Source organism: Saccostrea cucullata, unplaced genomic scaffold, assembly GCF_032062105.1.
Source record: "Saccostrea cucullata isolate Sc308-1 unplaced genomic scaffold, CSIRO_AGI_Scuc_v1 ctg818, whole genome shotgun sequence".
NCBI lineage: Eukaryota > Metazoa > Mollusca > Bivalvia > Ostreida > Ostreidae > Saccostrea > Saccostrea cuccullata.
Window position 1 is genome coordinate 1 of NW_026921316.1, and position 14,867 is coordinate 14,867.

Below are 14,867 nucleotides of genomic sequence, written 5' to 3' on the forward strand. Positions count from 1 at the left end.
CCCTGGACAATGTCAGCCCCGACAACGTCATCTATGACAACCGACACAAACAGTTCGGGGAACACGCCTGTCCCCACTGTACCTTCACCTGCCAGGCCGTCCTTGAACTTGACGTTCACTTGGAGGCGGAACATTACATGCATGACCCGTTTCCCTGTAAGTTCTGCCCGACCCGTTTTGATAAGTACACTAAGTTACAAAGGCACGTGTCTGCGGCCCACCCTGAGAAGAGGTACGGCTGTAGTGTGTGTGGGAAGCTGTTCAAGTATTACTACACCATGAAGGAACACGAGAAGATTCACACTGAGGAGAAGGCCTGGCTCTGTGACTTCTGTGGAAAGGGATTCTCACTACAGGTAAATTTACTTAGCTTTGCTTGTAGTACATAAATGCATAGCCGAAGCATGTATTATTTGAATAGTGATATTCTTCCTAGTAAAATGAGTTGTTTAAGAATGTAAAAACCAGGTGTAAGTTTTGCTTGAAGGACTCTTGAATAACTAAACTTGAGTTTTATGCATTCAATAAATATTGAAATGAGTTTTTAAGGGTTTGTTTTTTCCTGTTTCATCTTCAAACCTGTTATTATTTTCTTTGTAGAAATATCTGATTAAACACAGAGAGAGGCATGACGCTATTCCAGTGGATGAGAGTGGAAGTCATAAGTGTAAATACTGTGAAAAGAGCTTCACAGAGGTCAAGTAAGTCACATGATACACAAAGGTCAGGTAAGTCACATGACACACAGAGGTCAAGTAAGTCACATGATTCACAGAGGTCAAGTAAGTCACATGACACACAGAGGTCAGGTAAGTCACATGACACAGAGGTCAAGTAAGTCACATGATACACAAAGGTCAAGTAAGTCACATGACACACAGAGGTCAAGTAAGTCACATGATACACAAAGGTCAAGTAAGTCACATGATACACAAAGGTCAAGTAAGTCACATGACACACAGAGGTCAAGTAAGTCACATGATTCACAGAGGTCAAGTAAGTCACATGATACTTAGAGGTCAAGTAAGTCACATGATTCACAGAGGTCAAGTAAGTCACATGATACACAGAGGTCAAGTAAGTCACATGATACACAGAGGTCATGTAAGTCACATGATACACAGAGGTCAAGTAAGTCACATGATTCACAGAGGTCAAGTAAGTCACATGGCACATAATTGTCACATGATTCAGGGGATGACAAATCCCATTGCCCAACGCCCGGGGCTAGTGAATTTTAGGGGTGGGCAAGTGGAATTTTATCCACCACTTGCCCGCGGGAAAGTGACTTATCAAAATAGAATTTATTTGTAGGCCATAAATTTAAAGCTGGGCATGGGGGCTTGCTCAGCATTTGTCTTCCTCGTTTTTCATATATCTATAAATTAGTGTTGGAAAATTGGACGATTTTTAGTAACCGGTTACTCGCTTCATCTTTCGATCGAGTACCAGGTTACTCGTATGATTTTTGGTAAAAGTATCAATATCTATTATTTATTTAATTTATTTTTCTATACTTATCGGTAGTAGTAATGCAGAAATATACTGTATAGGGACATTATATTTACAATATACACATACGATATCGTCAAAGATTTACGATTTTAAAATAAAAAAGATTAATAGGGAACTCGACACACAAGGACAAATAAATACGTCATCGTCAATCACCATTTTACACTTTCTTTTTTTTTTCAGCCCCCGAAATATGTCGCAATCAAGGAGAATATTATTTACATACTCTATAATCAATAGTTAATATGTGGAGTGTCCAGTAAATCGCTGCTTTTCGAATAATTTAAACTTAGGTTATTTAATAGATTTTGAATCAGCTGTTCTTTTGTCACAACTCCAAGTTTATTATGTCTGCGGCGGCATCTCGTTAAATTATCAAATGAGGTAATTATAACACAGGCCTTCAAAATATGTACAGTATACCCCAAGCAATCAAAGCTATTAATTATGTAAACTGTGAAAACTAATCAAAACAATTTGATTCACTACAACCATGCACTAGATCAAGTCTAACGGTACCTAAAATTAGGGAAATGTGTAAGTTAGTATACATTTATAAATTTAAAAAAAAAATTCATTTTCTATGCCTTTACTATGTAGAATTTATTTTATTCGAGTAACCGAATAGTAGTTTTACTAACCAGTACTCGCAACGTTCGACGGTTAACCGGGTACTCGTTGCCAACACTACTATAAATATAGAATTAGTTTATGGTAGGGCAAGCAAAAATTCAGGTAGGGCAAGTCAATTTTGACCATGTACTTGCCCTGGGACTAGTGCCTTAATAATCTATTTGTCAGCCCCTGTCATGATCAACTTAACTTGAAGTAAGTCCCATGACCAAGCTTTATAAGGGACAAGTACAATCATCATGGAGACAAGTGGTTATGATTTCATACTTGTCACCTGGGAGGGGTGATCACTTTTTATTGTCACCCTGAGATCAGCCATTTCTCTCAGTGCTCTATTTGTATCTGTGTTTTATTTGACTAGGTTGTACCAGATCCACATGCGAACCCACACAGAGGTACCAGACAGGATCCACCAGTGTAGTATGTGTCCTAAACGCTTCTTTAAGATCACCCACCTGAAACGCCACATCATGACCCACACCAAGATCAGGATGTACAAGTGTGACGTCTGTCCAAGGTCATACAAGGACAAGGTAAGTTGTTTTATAGATAGTGAGTACATTGAGGTTTATGAAGCATGGTCCAGTTAATTGACAAGTACATTTTGTATCTTGTTAATGTTGTTCAGCATTCATGATATTGTTTTAGAATAAAATATTGCGGTAATTACTGATGAATTTTCTAAGAAAGCATAATGATGTGAATCTTCAGAAGTTATACTTAAAGACTGTAGTTGTAATACGTATTGGCATGAATTTTCAAGAAAGGTAACTCTTGCCTCCTTATAAGTACACATTATGGAGCACAGTGAAACACATTGTGTCAAGAATGTTTCAAGAGTGACAACTCTTTCTTCTTTATCAGGATACCCTGAGGAAGCATGTGAAATTCTGTCACCCTCCTGAGGGGGATGAGGTGGAGGAATTCCAGTGTGAACATTGTGACAGGAAGTTCTACAATAAAGGGCATCTAAAGAGACACATGGTCAAACACACAGGTATGTCACGGTCAAACATACAGATAATCAAAGGTCATGGATAAGTTTTGATTATACATTCAGGTTAAAGTTTGGGTATCTTAAACACTTGAGATCTTGAATTTAGTGAATATGTTGAAGTGATTTGGAAGTCTCAACCCATTATTCTTTAAGTATTTTAGCCTTTATATCTCAAACCTCTCAAACCATCAGCTATCTCAAAGTTTTTATTATGCCCCGCCATGAAAACGGCCGGGGCATATAGTGTTTGTCATGTCCGTCTTCCTTCCTTCTGTCCTTCCATCCTTCCGTCACACTTTGCGTTTAGCTCTGTTCAAAGCTAAGTTTCAAAAAAACTATCCAAGATATTTTCGTCAAACTTCACAGGCTAATAAACATTGATGAGAGCTATGCAACTGCATCAACATTTTTTCTACCTTGACGTTTCCTTTGACCTTGACCCCACTTTTCTTAAATTAATTAAATTAAATTTCTTAAATTGCTCAGTTTTAAACATACCATTCAAGATGGTGTTATCAAACTTCACATGTTGATACAAACTTGCATGGATGATGCATCTCAGGATGAACATTACCAGACTTGCTTCCCATGCTGGATCTGACCAACATTTTCCAGATGAGTGCCAAGGTTAAAGTTTTTGGAGCAGGTCCATTCCTAAGGAACTATAAGCCCTACCTGAACCAAACTTGCATGGGTAATGCATCTAGGAATGGACACTACCAGACTTGCTTCGGATGCTGGATCTGACCTATATTTTGATTCCCAAGTAACTATAAACCCAACCTGAACCGAACTTGCATGGATGTTGCATCTAGGGATGGACACTACCAGACTTGCTTCGGATGCTGGATCTGACCTACATTTTGATTCCCAAGTAACTATAAACCCTATCTGAACCAAACTTGCATGGATGATGCATCTAGGGATGGACACTACCAGACTTGCTTAGGATGCTGGATCTGACCTTTATTTTGATTCCTAAGTAACTATAAGCCCTACCTGAACCAAATTTGCATGGATGATGCATCTAGGAATGGACACTACCAGACTTGCTTAGGATGCTGGATCTGACCTATATTTTGATTCCCAAGTAAGTATAAGCCCTACCTGAACCAAACTTGCATGGATGATGCATCTAGGGATGGACACTACCAGACTTGCTTAGGATGCTGTATCTGACCTATATTTTGATTCCGAAGTAACTGTAAGTCCTACCTGAACCAAACTTGCATGGATGATGCATCTAAGGATGGACACTTCCAGACTTGCTTCAGATACTGGATCTGACCTATATTTTGATTCTCAAGTAACTATAAGCCCTACCTGAACCAAACTTGCATGGGTGATGCATCTAGGGATGGACGCTACCAGACTTGCTTCAGATGCTGGAACTGACCTATATTTTGATTCCCAAGTAACTATAAGCCGTACCAGAACCAAACTTGCATGTATGATGCATCTAGGGATGGACGCTACCAGACTTGCTTCAGATGCTGGATCTAACCTATATTTTCATTCCCAAATAACTATAAGCCCTACCTGGACCAAACTTGCATGGATGATTCATCTAGGGATGGACATTACCAGACTTGCTTCGGATGCTGGATCTGACCTTTAATTTTCAAACAAGCAATTCACCTGCATCACCATTCAAGATATTCTGATCAATTTTACACACATAAAAATTTTTATGTTGCTTTACTAATATATCCTCGGCGGGGCATTCATGTCCTATGGACATATTTCTAGTTCCTGGTCTCGTTGGGATCGAGATAACAAGGTTTGACTGTATATTGATTTTCTAATTAACAAACTGTTGATCATTATAGGAGAAAGGCCATTTGTTTGTCCACATTGTCAGAAAGGATTTGGAGAGAAGAAGAGTTTGGAAAATCACATCAGAATACACACAGGTTTACAGTATTTAATATAGAATCTGTATGATATATTCTTCTATACAGGGGTCCTTTTGTATGTTTGTAATGCATGTCAAATAATTTGAAATGAGTGCATTCTTACAAGTATTTTCATGATTTCCTTCAAGCTATTGGAATAAAATTTATCTAAACTTGCATAAAAAGTATTTCAGACCTTTCTGAGATTTAATCAGGAGATTTTGCTTTATGATACAGGTGAGCGACCGTACGAATGTCAGGATTGTGGAAAACGCTTCATTCAGCTCTCTCATCTCAGACGTCATAAATATCTCCACACTCAGGTTAGATGGAAATTCTACTTATTATAAAACATATGAAATATCCAGGAGGTATCCACTTTTTCAATTTTCTATAATCTACATGTGAAATGTCTGTTGTGTATTTGAAAATCCAGTAAGATTTGATAGTTTTGAGATTTTGAAATTTTTCCCGAACAATTTTTTGCCTGAAATATGGAGATAATCATGATTTCAAGCTCAACATCCTTTTAAACAATACAATACTTATATTGCCTTTTCTTTCTTAAAAAAAATTCTGATGTTCCTACATATAAGAATATAGAAGATTGATTTTTAGTGCAATTATTTTTCACAGAATTCCAGTTCACATGTATGTTATATCCCAATAAATCTTGGTTTTAAGAGAATTCGATGGGGACTTTATTTCTTAAATGATTTTAAATTTACATTTTCTACATATAAAAGATATAAACTCTCTGCATTATATTAAAAATTATATTTTTTATCCACTTCATCAGATTCGTAATGAGGTTTGTAAGGAGTGCGGTAAGCGGTTCTTTGAGAAGGCTGACCTACAGAAGCACAGCCGAGTCCACAGTAAAGAGAGGCCATTCAAGTGTGACCTGTGTCCCATGTCATTCACACAGCAGAACATCCTCAAGTGTCACCGCCGACGACATACCGGGGAAAAACCCTACGTCTGTGACATCTGTGATCGGGCATTCACTCAGGTGAGGAAGTCATTGACGCCGGATATATTTTTTGTGATTTGAGTAAATTAATTACAGCCTTTTGTGGTCTCAGTATCTTTGTTTTCTTGGTTGAGCCAGACCAGAAAATAACTTGATGAATGAAAAATTCACACTGTATTTTACTTTGATCCAATTACATGTAAAAACAGTTGCTGTCCCTAAATTACATTTTATTAATGATAAATATTTTTTTAGTTTTTTCCTGAATCACAAATTTTATCCCAACAAAGAAATAATAAAATGACAGTTATTCAATGTAAAAAATGTGTTGGAAGATTTTTTTATTAGCAAATTTCTTCATTAAAATATCAATTATTAGTCTAAAATTGGCTGTAAGTCTAATATCACCTTTAAGACTTAAAGTAGCTGTAAGTTTTACATAAGTTATGAGTCTGTACCAGTTATAAATCTGATTTGAGCTACAAGTCATTCCAGTTGTTTTCTATTTTAGATGGGAGCTATGCAGTGTCACCGTCGTCTTCACACAGGAGAGCGTCCCTATAAATGTAAATACTGTGGTCTGGGCTTCGTCAGTAAGGAGAGGATGAAGTTCCACACATACTCCCACACCGGGCAGAATCCTCACATCTGTCACATCTGTGGTAAAGGTAAGGAACTCCCACACAGGACAGAATCCACACATCTGTCACATCTGTGGTAAAGGTAAGGAACTCCCACACAGGACAGAATCCGCACATATGTCACATCTGTGGTAAAGGTAAGGAACTCCCACACAGGACAGAATCCGCACATATGTCACATCTGTGGCAGGCTTGGGGTCAATTACTTTGAAATGTAATTAATTACTTTCAAATACATTGATAATTTTGTCAATTACTTGCAATTACAATTACATTGATTTTTTCAAATGTAATTAATTACTTTCAATTACTTTGACAAATGTAATTAAATACATTTCAATTACTTCAAGGTTTTTTTAAATAATATTTTTTTCTATAGCGATCGAATTCGAACTTTCATTCAGTGTTTTTGTTCTTGGGTATGATAGGGGTTCACACCTGGTCAAAATTAGACCTTATAATGAGTGTGACACACTATATATAAACAAATTAAACATTATGAGACAATTAATTATTGTACAAACACAAGCCCATGCTACACCAGTATGGTGTAATGAAAGATCTTTTTTGTTATTTTCTCAAATCCATATTTTTGAAGGAAATAAATATATCTTTCACGATTCCATTCATTATTTTCTATCTTAAAATGAATAGAATACAGGTAAATCTAAAAGGGGATGTAGTTAGTGTAAGACAAATTAACTATCTAAACAATCATTGTTATTTGCAAGTGGGAATTTTGAGAACTGAGATTTATAAAACATGGGAATATTTTAGTTAAATAAACCCACCAGTATAAAACTATTTATCAGTAAAAGACACCTTTTTAAATATAAACTTTCATTTTGAAAAAAAAGTAATTGAAATGTAATTGAAAAGTAATTTAAAATACATGACCTTTTTTGAAATGTATTTAAATACATTCAATTACTTGTAATTGAAGGCTCGCTAAAATACAAATTACTTCCAATTACTTTAAAAAATGTAATTAATTACACTCAATTACAATTACTTTATTCAATTACCCCATCCCTGATCTGTGGTAAAGGTAAGGAACTCCCACACAGGACAGAATCCGCACATATGTCACATCTGTGGTAAAGGTAAGGAACTCCCACACTGGACAGAATCCGCACATCTGTCACATCTGTGGTAAAGGTAAGGAACACACACACCGGACAGAATCCACACATCTGTCACATCTGTGGTAAAAGTAAGGAACTCCCACACAGGACAGAATCCGCACATATGTCACATCTGTGGTAAAGGTAAGGAACTCCCACACAGGACAGAATCCCCACATCTGTCACATCTGTGGTAAAGGTAAGGAACTCCCACACAGGACAGAATCCGCACATATGTCACATCTGTGGTAAAGGTAAGGAACTCCCACACAGGACAGAATCCGCACATATGTCACATCTGTGGTAAAGGTAAGGAACTCCCACACTGGACAGAATCCGCACATCTGTCACATCTGTGGTAAAGGTAAGGAACACACACACCGGACAGAATCCACACATCTGTCACATCTGTGGTAAAGGTAAGGAACACACACACCGGACAGAATCCCCACATCTGTCACATCTGTGGTAAAGGTAAGGAACTCCCACACAGGACAGAATCCACACATCTGTCACATCTGTGGTAAAGGTAAGGAACTCCCACACCGGACAGAATCCACACATCTGTCACATCTGTGGTAAAGGTAAGGAACTCCCACACTGGACAGAATCCACACATCTGTCACATCTGTGGTAAAGGTAAGGAACTCCCACACCGGACAGAATCCACACATCTGTCACATCTGTGGTAAAGGTAAGGAACTCCCACACTGGACAGAATCCCCACATCTGTCACATCTGTGGTAAAGGTAAGGAACTCCCACACTGGACAGAATCCACACATCTGTCATATATGTGGTAAAGGTAAGGAACTCCCACACTGGACAGAATCCACACATCTGTCATATCTGTGGTAAAGGTAAGGAACTCCCACACCGGACAGAATCCACAAATCTGTCACATCTGTGGTAAAGGTAAGGAACTCCCACACCGGACAGAATCCACACATCTGTCACATCTGTGGTAAAGGTAAGGAACTCCCACACTGGACAGAATCCACACATCTGTGGTAAAGGTAAGGAACTTCCACACCGGACAGAATCCACACATCTGTCACATCTGTGGTAAAGGTAAGGAACTCCCACACCGGACAGAATCCACACATCTGTCACATCTGTGGTAAAGGTAAGGAACTCCCACACCGGACAGAATCCACACATCTGTCACATCTGTGGTAAAGGTAAGGAACTCTCACACTGGACAGAATCCACACATCTGTGGTAAAGGTAAGGAACTCCCACACCGGACAGAATCCACACATCTGTCACATCTGTGGGAAAGGTAAGGAACTCCCACACCGGACAGAATCTACACATCTGTCACATCCAGGGTTCTCCATCATTTGAAATGTTACTGTGTTGCAGAGTTAACGCGAAGAACTAAAATTTCGCGGTATTTTCGCGATCAAATTCGCAACTAAATCACTATTTATGAAAATTACAAAAGAATACATGCACATACCTATTTAAAAATGGCTAATTAGTTACACAAATGGTATGCATGGTCGCACACATTGATAAAAGTAAAAACACGTCCTGAAAAGCAGAGGAAATTCTGACCGATACAGTCGTACTATTTAACATTTTTGGAAGTAAATTTGCCGAGATTATTTATTAGTTTTCTTGATCGAGTTATTACATTACAAAAAAAAAAAAAAAGAAACTTCAGAACAATAAAATAAATTTTAAGCAATTTATTTACATCAATTAAATGACTTCGATACGATGTTCTGTCTGACTTAGATTGCTCAAATAATTTTGGAGCCGTGGTTCTATAGAAAAGACATATTTAATTTTTTTTTAAATAATGCAATGTATTTTATTGCAACTACCAATTAACCCTTATATGGAAGGCTGAAAACAAATTATTTGTCTTTGTTCCGTCATGCGTAAAGTCCAGAGAGGGTCTGGGAGATAATTGATTATGCAAGGTGAAGCCTTAGTGTTTAAGTGCTCTAACAGTAACTTTATAATTGAAAGACGATATAATTGTTCAATTAAAGTCTCAGTTAGAGGGAATATGTGTGTTAAAATTTTCTTATTATCATATATCTTACTATGTCGGCAAAATTTTTACTGTGTTGCATTGCATGCAGTTTGAATTGTTACTGTGTCGGAGAAAATTTTACTGTGTCGGGAGCAACACAGTAAAACAGCTCATGGAGAACCCTGCACATCTGTGGTAAAGGTAAGGAAGACCTGTATCAGCCACAGTCCATTTCATTGGAATATTCTCAATTTTCTTATGTCAAAGAGCTCTTTGATTGTCATCTAGTGATTGGCTAGGCAAAATCGCCACTTTGACCAAATGTGTTAGTGGATGCATCTGCAATAGAAAAAATCTTCAGATGTTTTGAAATTGTTTTTCATGTTTGATGCCATTAAAGCCCTTCAGGCTTTTTGATTTTCAGACAGTGTGTCTTTTTGAAGTAGGGTCTTTCCTACTTTGTTGTGTCTAAATGATATTAAAAAAAAACATTGTTATAAATACATTTAAAATGAATTGATAAAATTAGGACATGGAATATATTATACCCAAGCAGAGTTTTTTCTCAATTCTTTAAGTTCGGAATCACCTACCCGGTATACAGTCACGATAGGATTCACACTTATACATATTTTCTTTACAGGATTCCGCCTGAAGTTCAAGCTTCAGAGTCACCTGGACAATCACGACGGAATCTACAGACATCAGTGTGACTATTGTAGTAAGGGCTTCCTAGAGAAAGCCAAGCTTAACAGGCACATCAAACAGATCCACATGCAGGAACCAGTCAGGACCAAGATAGTGTCCCTGTAAGTAATACATTAATGTTGGATATGTGAAATCTGGGAAATAAAATATGGAAATGTGATCAGATTTGTGGCATGAAACAAATAATTGTTTGTGTGACAGAACTAGGTAATAGAAGTTCTCGATGTTACAGAGCATTTTGACTTTGCCCAAACTTTTGACAGGAAGCATAACTCCAGCTCCTTTGTTCAGTGGTCCAAATTGATCAATGTATTTAATAGTCGAGGCCGTTATTCTTGTAAATGAAGAAAAATACTTTATTCTTATTTACATGTAAGTGCAAAATATGTTAAAAAAATAATTATATCAGGAAAAAAGTAAACCATAGATATAATTTATGCCTGATAGAGGTAATATGTCAAGAAAGATAACTCTGCCCATTTTATTAACAAAAGCTGTTTATGAAAAATAGGTTAAAAATGTACATTTTCAGTGCTCCAAGTTGCGACTAAAATGGTCGCATTTGCGACCAAAAAATTGATTTTGCGACTAAAAATGAAAACACACTCGCATTTTCGCGACTGAGAAAATTTGGGCTGGAAACGTCCATTTTTAAGATCGGGATCGAGATTTTATTTGTAAAGATTCTCTATCAAGAAAATGTTTGAAGACATATACTTAAATACACTTCACAAAGCGTCACATGGACTTCGATCACGTAATGTTAAGTTTGATAAAACCAGAGACGTGTATAAATAATGTTCCGGATAGAATGGCATCCAAACTTCGTAAACTTTCTAGGATCCGACCTTGTTACTGAAGCATTTGGTCAATTGCTTGCATATCACATTGAATCATGCTAATAAAGAGTGTTTTGGCGGCATTTATAATGACTGTGTAATGGGTTAGGTACGTAGTAGTAAGTAAACATGACAAACAGCAGGCAAAGTCCTGTCTCAACAGCTGTCAAGCTTGTATTTTCATTTGATGAAATTTTATTTCTGTACTCAGATTACTTGTGTTCTTCTGTTCAACCATGAGGGTAAATGTATTCAATAAAAATATTTCATTCAACCTAGCAAATTTTTATAGTCGCAGTAATAAGTAATCTTTGATGTAATAAAGACATAATACATATCCTCATTTAAATTATCATGTTTTATTCACAAAATGTATTTATTTTTTTTATGGAGAGTGAAATATTTGATTTTGGCGACCAGAAATTCTGAAATGGCGACCAAAAAAAATTTTAGGTGGCCATTTTGCGACCTAAGAGCAAGTGTGACTTGGAGCACTGATTTTTGAAATGCATTATCAATAATTTTGATGTTTCAGTGATGGTCCCAACATTCAGACTATAGAGGAAGACGGCGTTATCACGGTGATCCACACCCCCGCCTCCAGCGTCAACGACAACAACATTGTACAGTACATCCCAGTGTCTACCGCCGACAATCCACAGGAGGGGGTGACGGAGGAAGTCGTCGAGACCCACGTCACGATTCCGTTTGAGATTAACAACGAGGGACAGCCCAGCGAGACTAATTCCGCCGTGTCTACGATCCAGTTCGAGGCCGACGGAGAGGCCGCCCAGGCTACGGCGGCGAATCTGGCGGCGTTGTATTCAGGGGAAGCCACACACATCACGATGCCCTCGGACAGTATAATTTACCAGGGGGACGAGAATGGAGAAGAGGTTGTGTATGTTGTCATACCGGAAGATAATCAAACTGTTATACTGTCATAAGGAGGCATTATTGTAGTAAAGGGGAACTATTATTAATTAATGAAATTCGAAACATTAAAATTTTTAATGGGAAAAATGTAGCTATTTTTAACAATAAGAAATATCATTATTATGAAAAATGTACCTTATATGGGGGTCTATAAACAGCAAAAAATATTTGGTTGTACATGTACATTGTAATTGGTTTATTGATTTTGCAACTTAATCAAGAAAAAAAAATTACGTTTGTATTTTAATCAGTAAACATTTGCAGTGAATTAAGGACAACAAATTGTTTAACAGTGATGTAAATAAAGATATTAAAATCTTAATTTCCTTTGTTTGAGCAAACACATCAGTGCTAGCTCATATTTGTCTCTGTGTTTAGGTTTCAAATTGAACAGATACTTTGTACCTTTAAAATATGACCCTGACCTTTTAAACGCTTTAAAAATGGATGAAACATGCGATGTTAACAATGAAAACATAAATCAAGATAGAGCTCATTGTTTCACTATGAACTTGCACTTTACTTGTTTGGCAAAGATTTAGCTTTTGTTTTCATTTTTTCTGCTTTTAGATTAAAAAAGCAATCCTTCTTGATTTTTTTTGTCATTGTCGACTAACTAAATGGCGACAGTGCTTGTGTAGGGTTGAACATCTATTCTGAAACATAAAATTAAGTCGCACAGAAATTCAGTTTAAAAATTTCTAGCGAAAAAGAACAGAATTAACCTGAAAAATAAAAATAAAGCAAACAACATTTGTTAATTACAAATTAAGAGAAAAACACTGGCAAAAACAAAATTTTTAAAATATTTTTTTAGTACAGACATAGTTTTGAAAAAACTCAGATGAAATTAAACATTTCCTTCTGGATGTAAATTTTTGTGATGATTAAACAGAATGGAACATTGGTCGGAAAAGTTTTTATTCAAATAAAACATAATTTTATGATTTCCATCATTTAACATTTTTATTATATTTAGACCACTGAATTTATAATTTAGTAAAATCCATAATAAAATTCAAGTTATGAAAGGCTTTTTTTTTGTATAATTGTTTATTCTTTATGCAGATTTACATCGTAAAATTAAAAATAAGAATTGAAGTCCATGTCGGCCACAAGTTAGCACTTTTCCCATACCGCGATACTGTGAGACTCTCCAATTTAAGAGGAAGATAAGACTTCCTGTTATAAAATAGACTACACGTTAAACGATGCAAGCTGGAGAAATAAATTGACACTAAAAAGTTAGACCAAAGTTTGGTTTATGAATATCATTTGAAGAAAGAGTAAAAAAAAAATGGAATTACATTTTTTAAACAAAAGTTTTAAGTACCGGGATATAATGAGACACCAGTATATATACTGACACGCAAAAGAAACGCAACAAGCAGTACTCTACAAATGTTTGATTTTTTTATCTAATGAATTTTAAAAAAGAATACAGTAAAACTAAACTCACTTTTCAGAACATCAGAGATTAGATAAAAATGTTATATTTTATCTTTTAACTTTACTAAGTAACATATGATTTTTAACCCCCCCCCCCCATTTATTACAACGTTCAAGACTGCCCTAACAACATTAGGAGCTTAATTTCTACGATGCAATAGGTTAATCAATATCGAGATCAGAGCGAATGAATTATTCTTTTCCATTTTCAAATACCTACTTTTCAGATGATTGGGTCGAATTTTCTCTTACTTAGCACATTGTAGTAACCATTTGACTTCCGGTCCAAGGACTATCATTAGGCCTAATGAATATAATACGTAAGACCCCGTTGAGGCGTAATGTAGTGTATTTTTTCATTATCACTTCTCCATAACCTTTACTTTGAGATATTCCAGATAGAGCAATTGAAATGCGTACTTAATCCATTTTCAAGAAGCCTTAGCATCGTTACTGGAAACGGAAGATTTTATTTTTTGAAATATTGCTGCATTACTTAAGATGTATAGTACAAACCCTTAAAACTCCATAATATTGCCAAATGTTTTGTTAAACATGTAATTTTTGATTTCTGTTAAGCAGACTCAAATTTGACTTCCGGTTATGGTATGAAGATCGTTCAACCGTTCAATTACCGATATTTACCAAAATAAAGATGTCCTTATTTTTAAGATACAATTTTTTTTACTTCACATAATTATTTCACCCTAAAGAAGGGTGTTGCGTTTCTTTTGCGTGTCAGTATAACTTATTGAATATTTTGTTATCGTGCATGGCTAGGTTCTGATATTTTGAAAAAAAAGAAATTCTTCAGTGTTTTGTTTGCTTAAAAATATCGACTTATTTCCAAAATAATGGCTTTATTTAAGCATTGATTTCATATTTTTGGCTGTCTTCGGTCCTATAACACACCTGGCAGTGCCGACAAATTGAATATGATAAATTTGTCGGAACGGCCAGGTGTGTTTCAATGCTTATATTTACATTCTAATTTTCCTGTTTCATAATTATTGCCTTCGTTAATGTTTTATGTGAGTTTAGCGCCCTTCAAAACTGACGTGGTTAATAGACGTAAAGGCGTTTGTGACGTCAGATGACATTGCAAAGTTAAATAACGCAAACAAACATTGCGAGGAAAAAAAGTAAATTAATTTTTAACGCACATTTGTAG

General features: G+C 36.2%; 1 protein-coding gene across 1 annotated transcript; it reads left to right on the forward strand.

The window, feature by feature from the left end:
- The first annotated feature begins 6 nt into the window (after positions 1-6).
- On the forward strand, positions 7-12,569 carry LOC134259696 (gastrula zinc finger protein XlCGF57.1-like). Its single transcript, XM_062742286.1, has 10 exons — positions 7-356; positions 601-701; positions 2,510-2,681; positions 3,013-3,145; positions 4,975-5,058; positions 5,278-5,363; positions 5,840-6,052; positions 6,525-6,681; positions 10,408-10,573; positions 11,847-12,569. Exons 1-10 carry the CDS (start codon positions 138-140, stop codon positions 12,256-12,258), a joined length of 1,743 nt encoding a protein of 580 aa, XP_062598270.1. The 5' UTR covers positions 7-137; the 3' UTR covers positions 12,259-12,569.
- Positions 12,570-14,867: the final 2,298 nt, after the last annotated feature.

Excerpts from the sequence above, each read along its gene's own strand:
- LOC134259696 (XM_062742286.1), top strand. The coding sequence starts at position 138 with ATGCATGACCCGTTTCCCTGTAAGTTCTGCCCGACCCGTTTTGATAAG. Across the intron at positions 2,682-3,012 it reads CAAGGTCATACAAGGACAAG|GATACCCTGAGGAAGCATGT; the intron begins GTAAGTTGTTTT and ends CTTCTTTATCAG. Across the intron at positions 6,682-10,407 it reads CTGTCACATCTGTGGTAAAG|GATTCCGCCTGAAGTTCAAG; the intron begins GTAAGGAACTCC and ends TTTTCTTTACAG.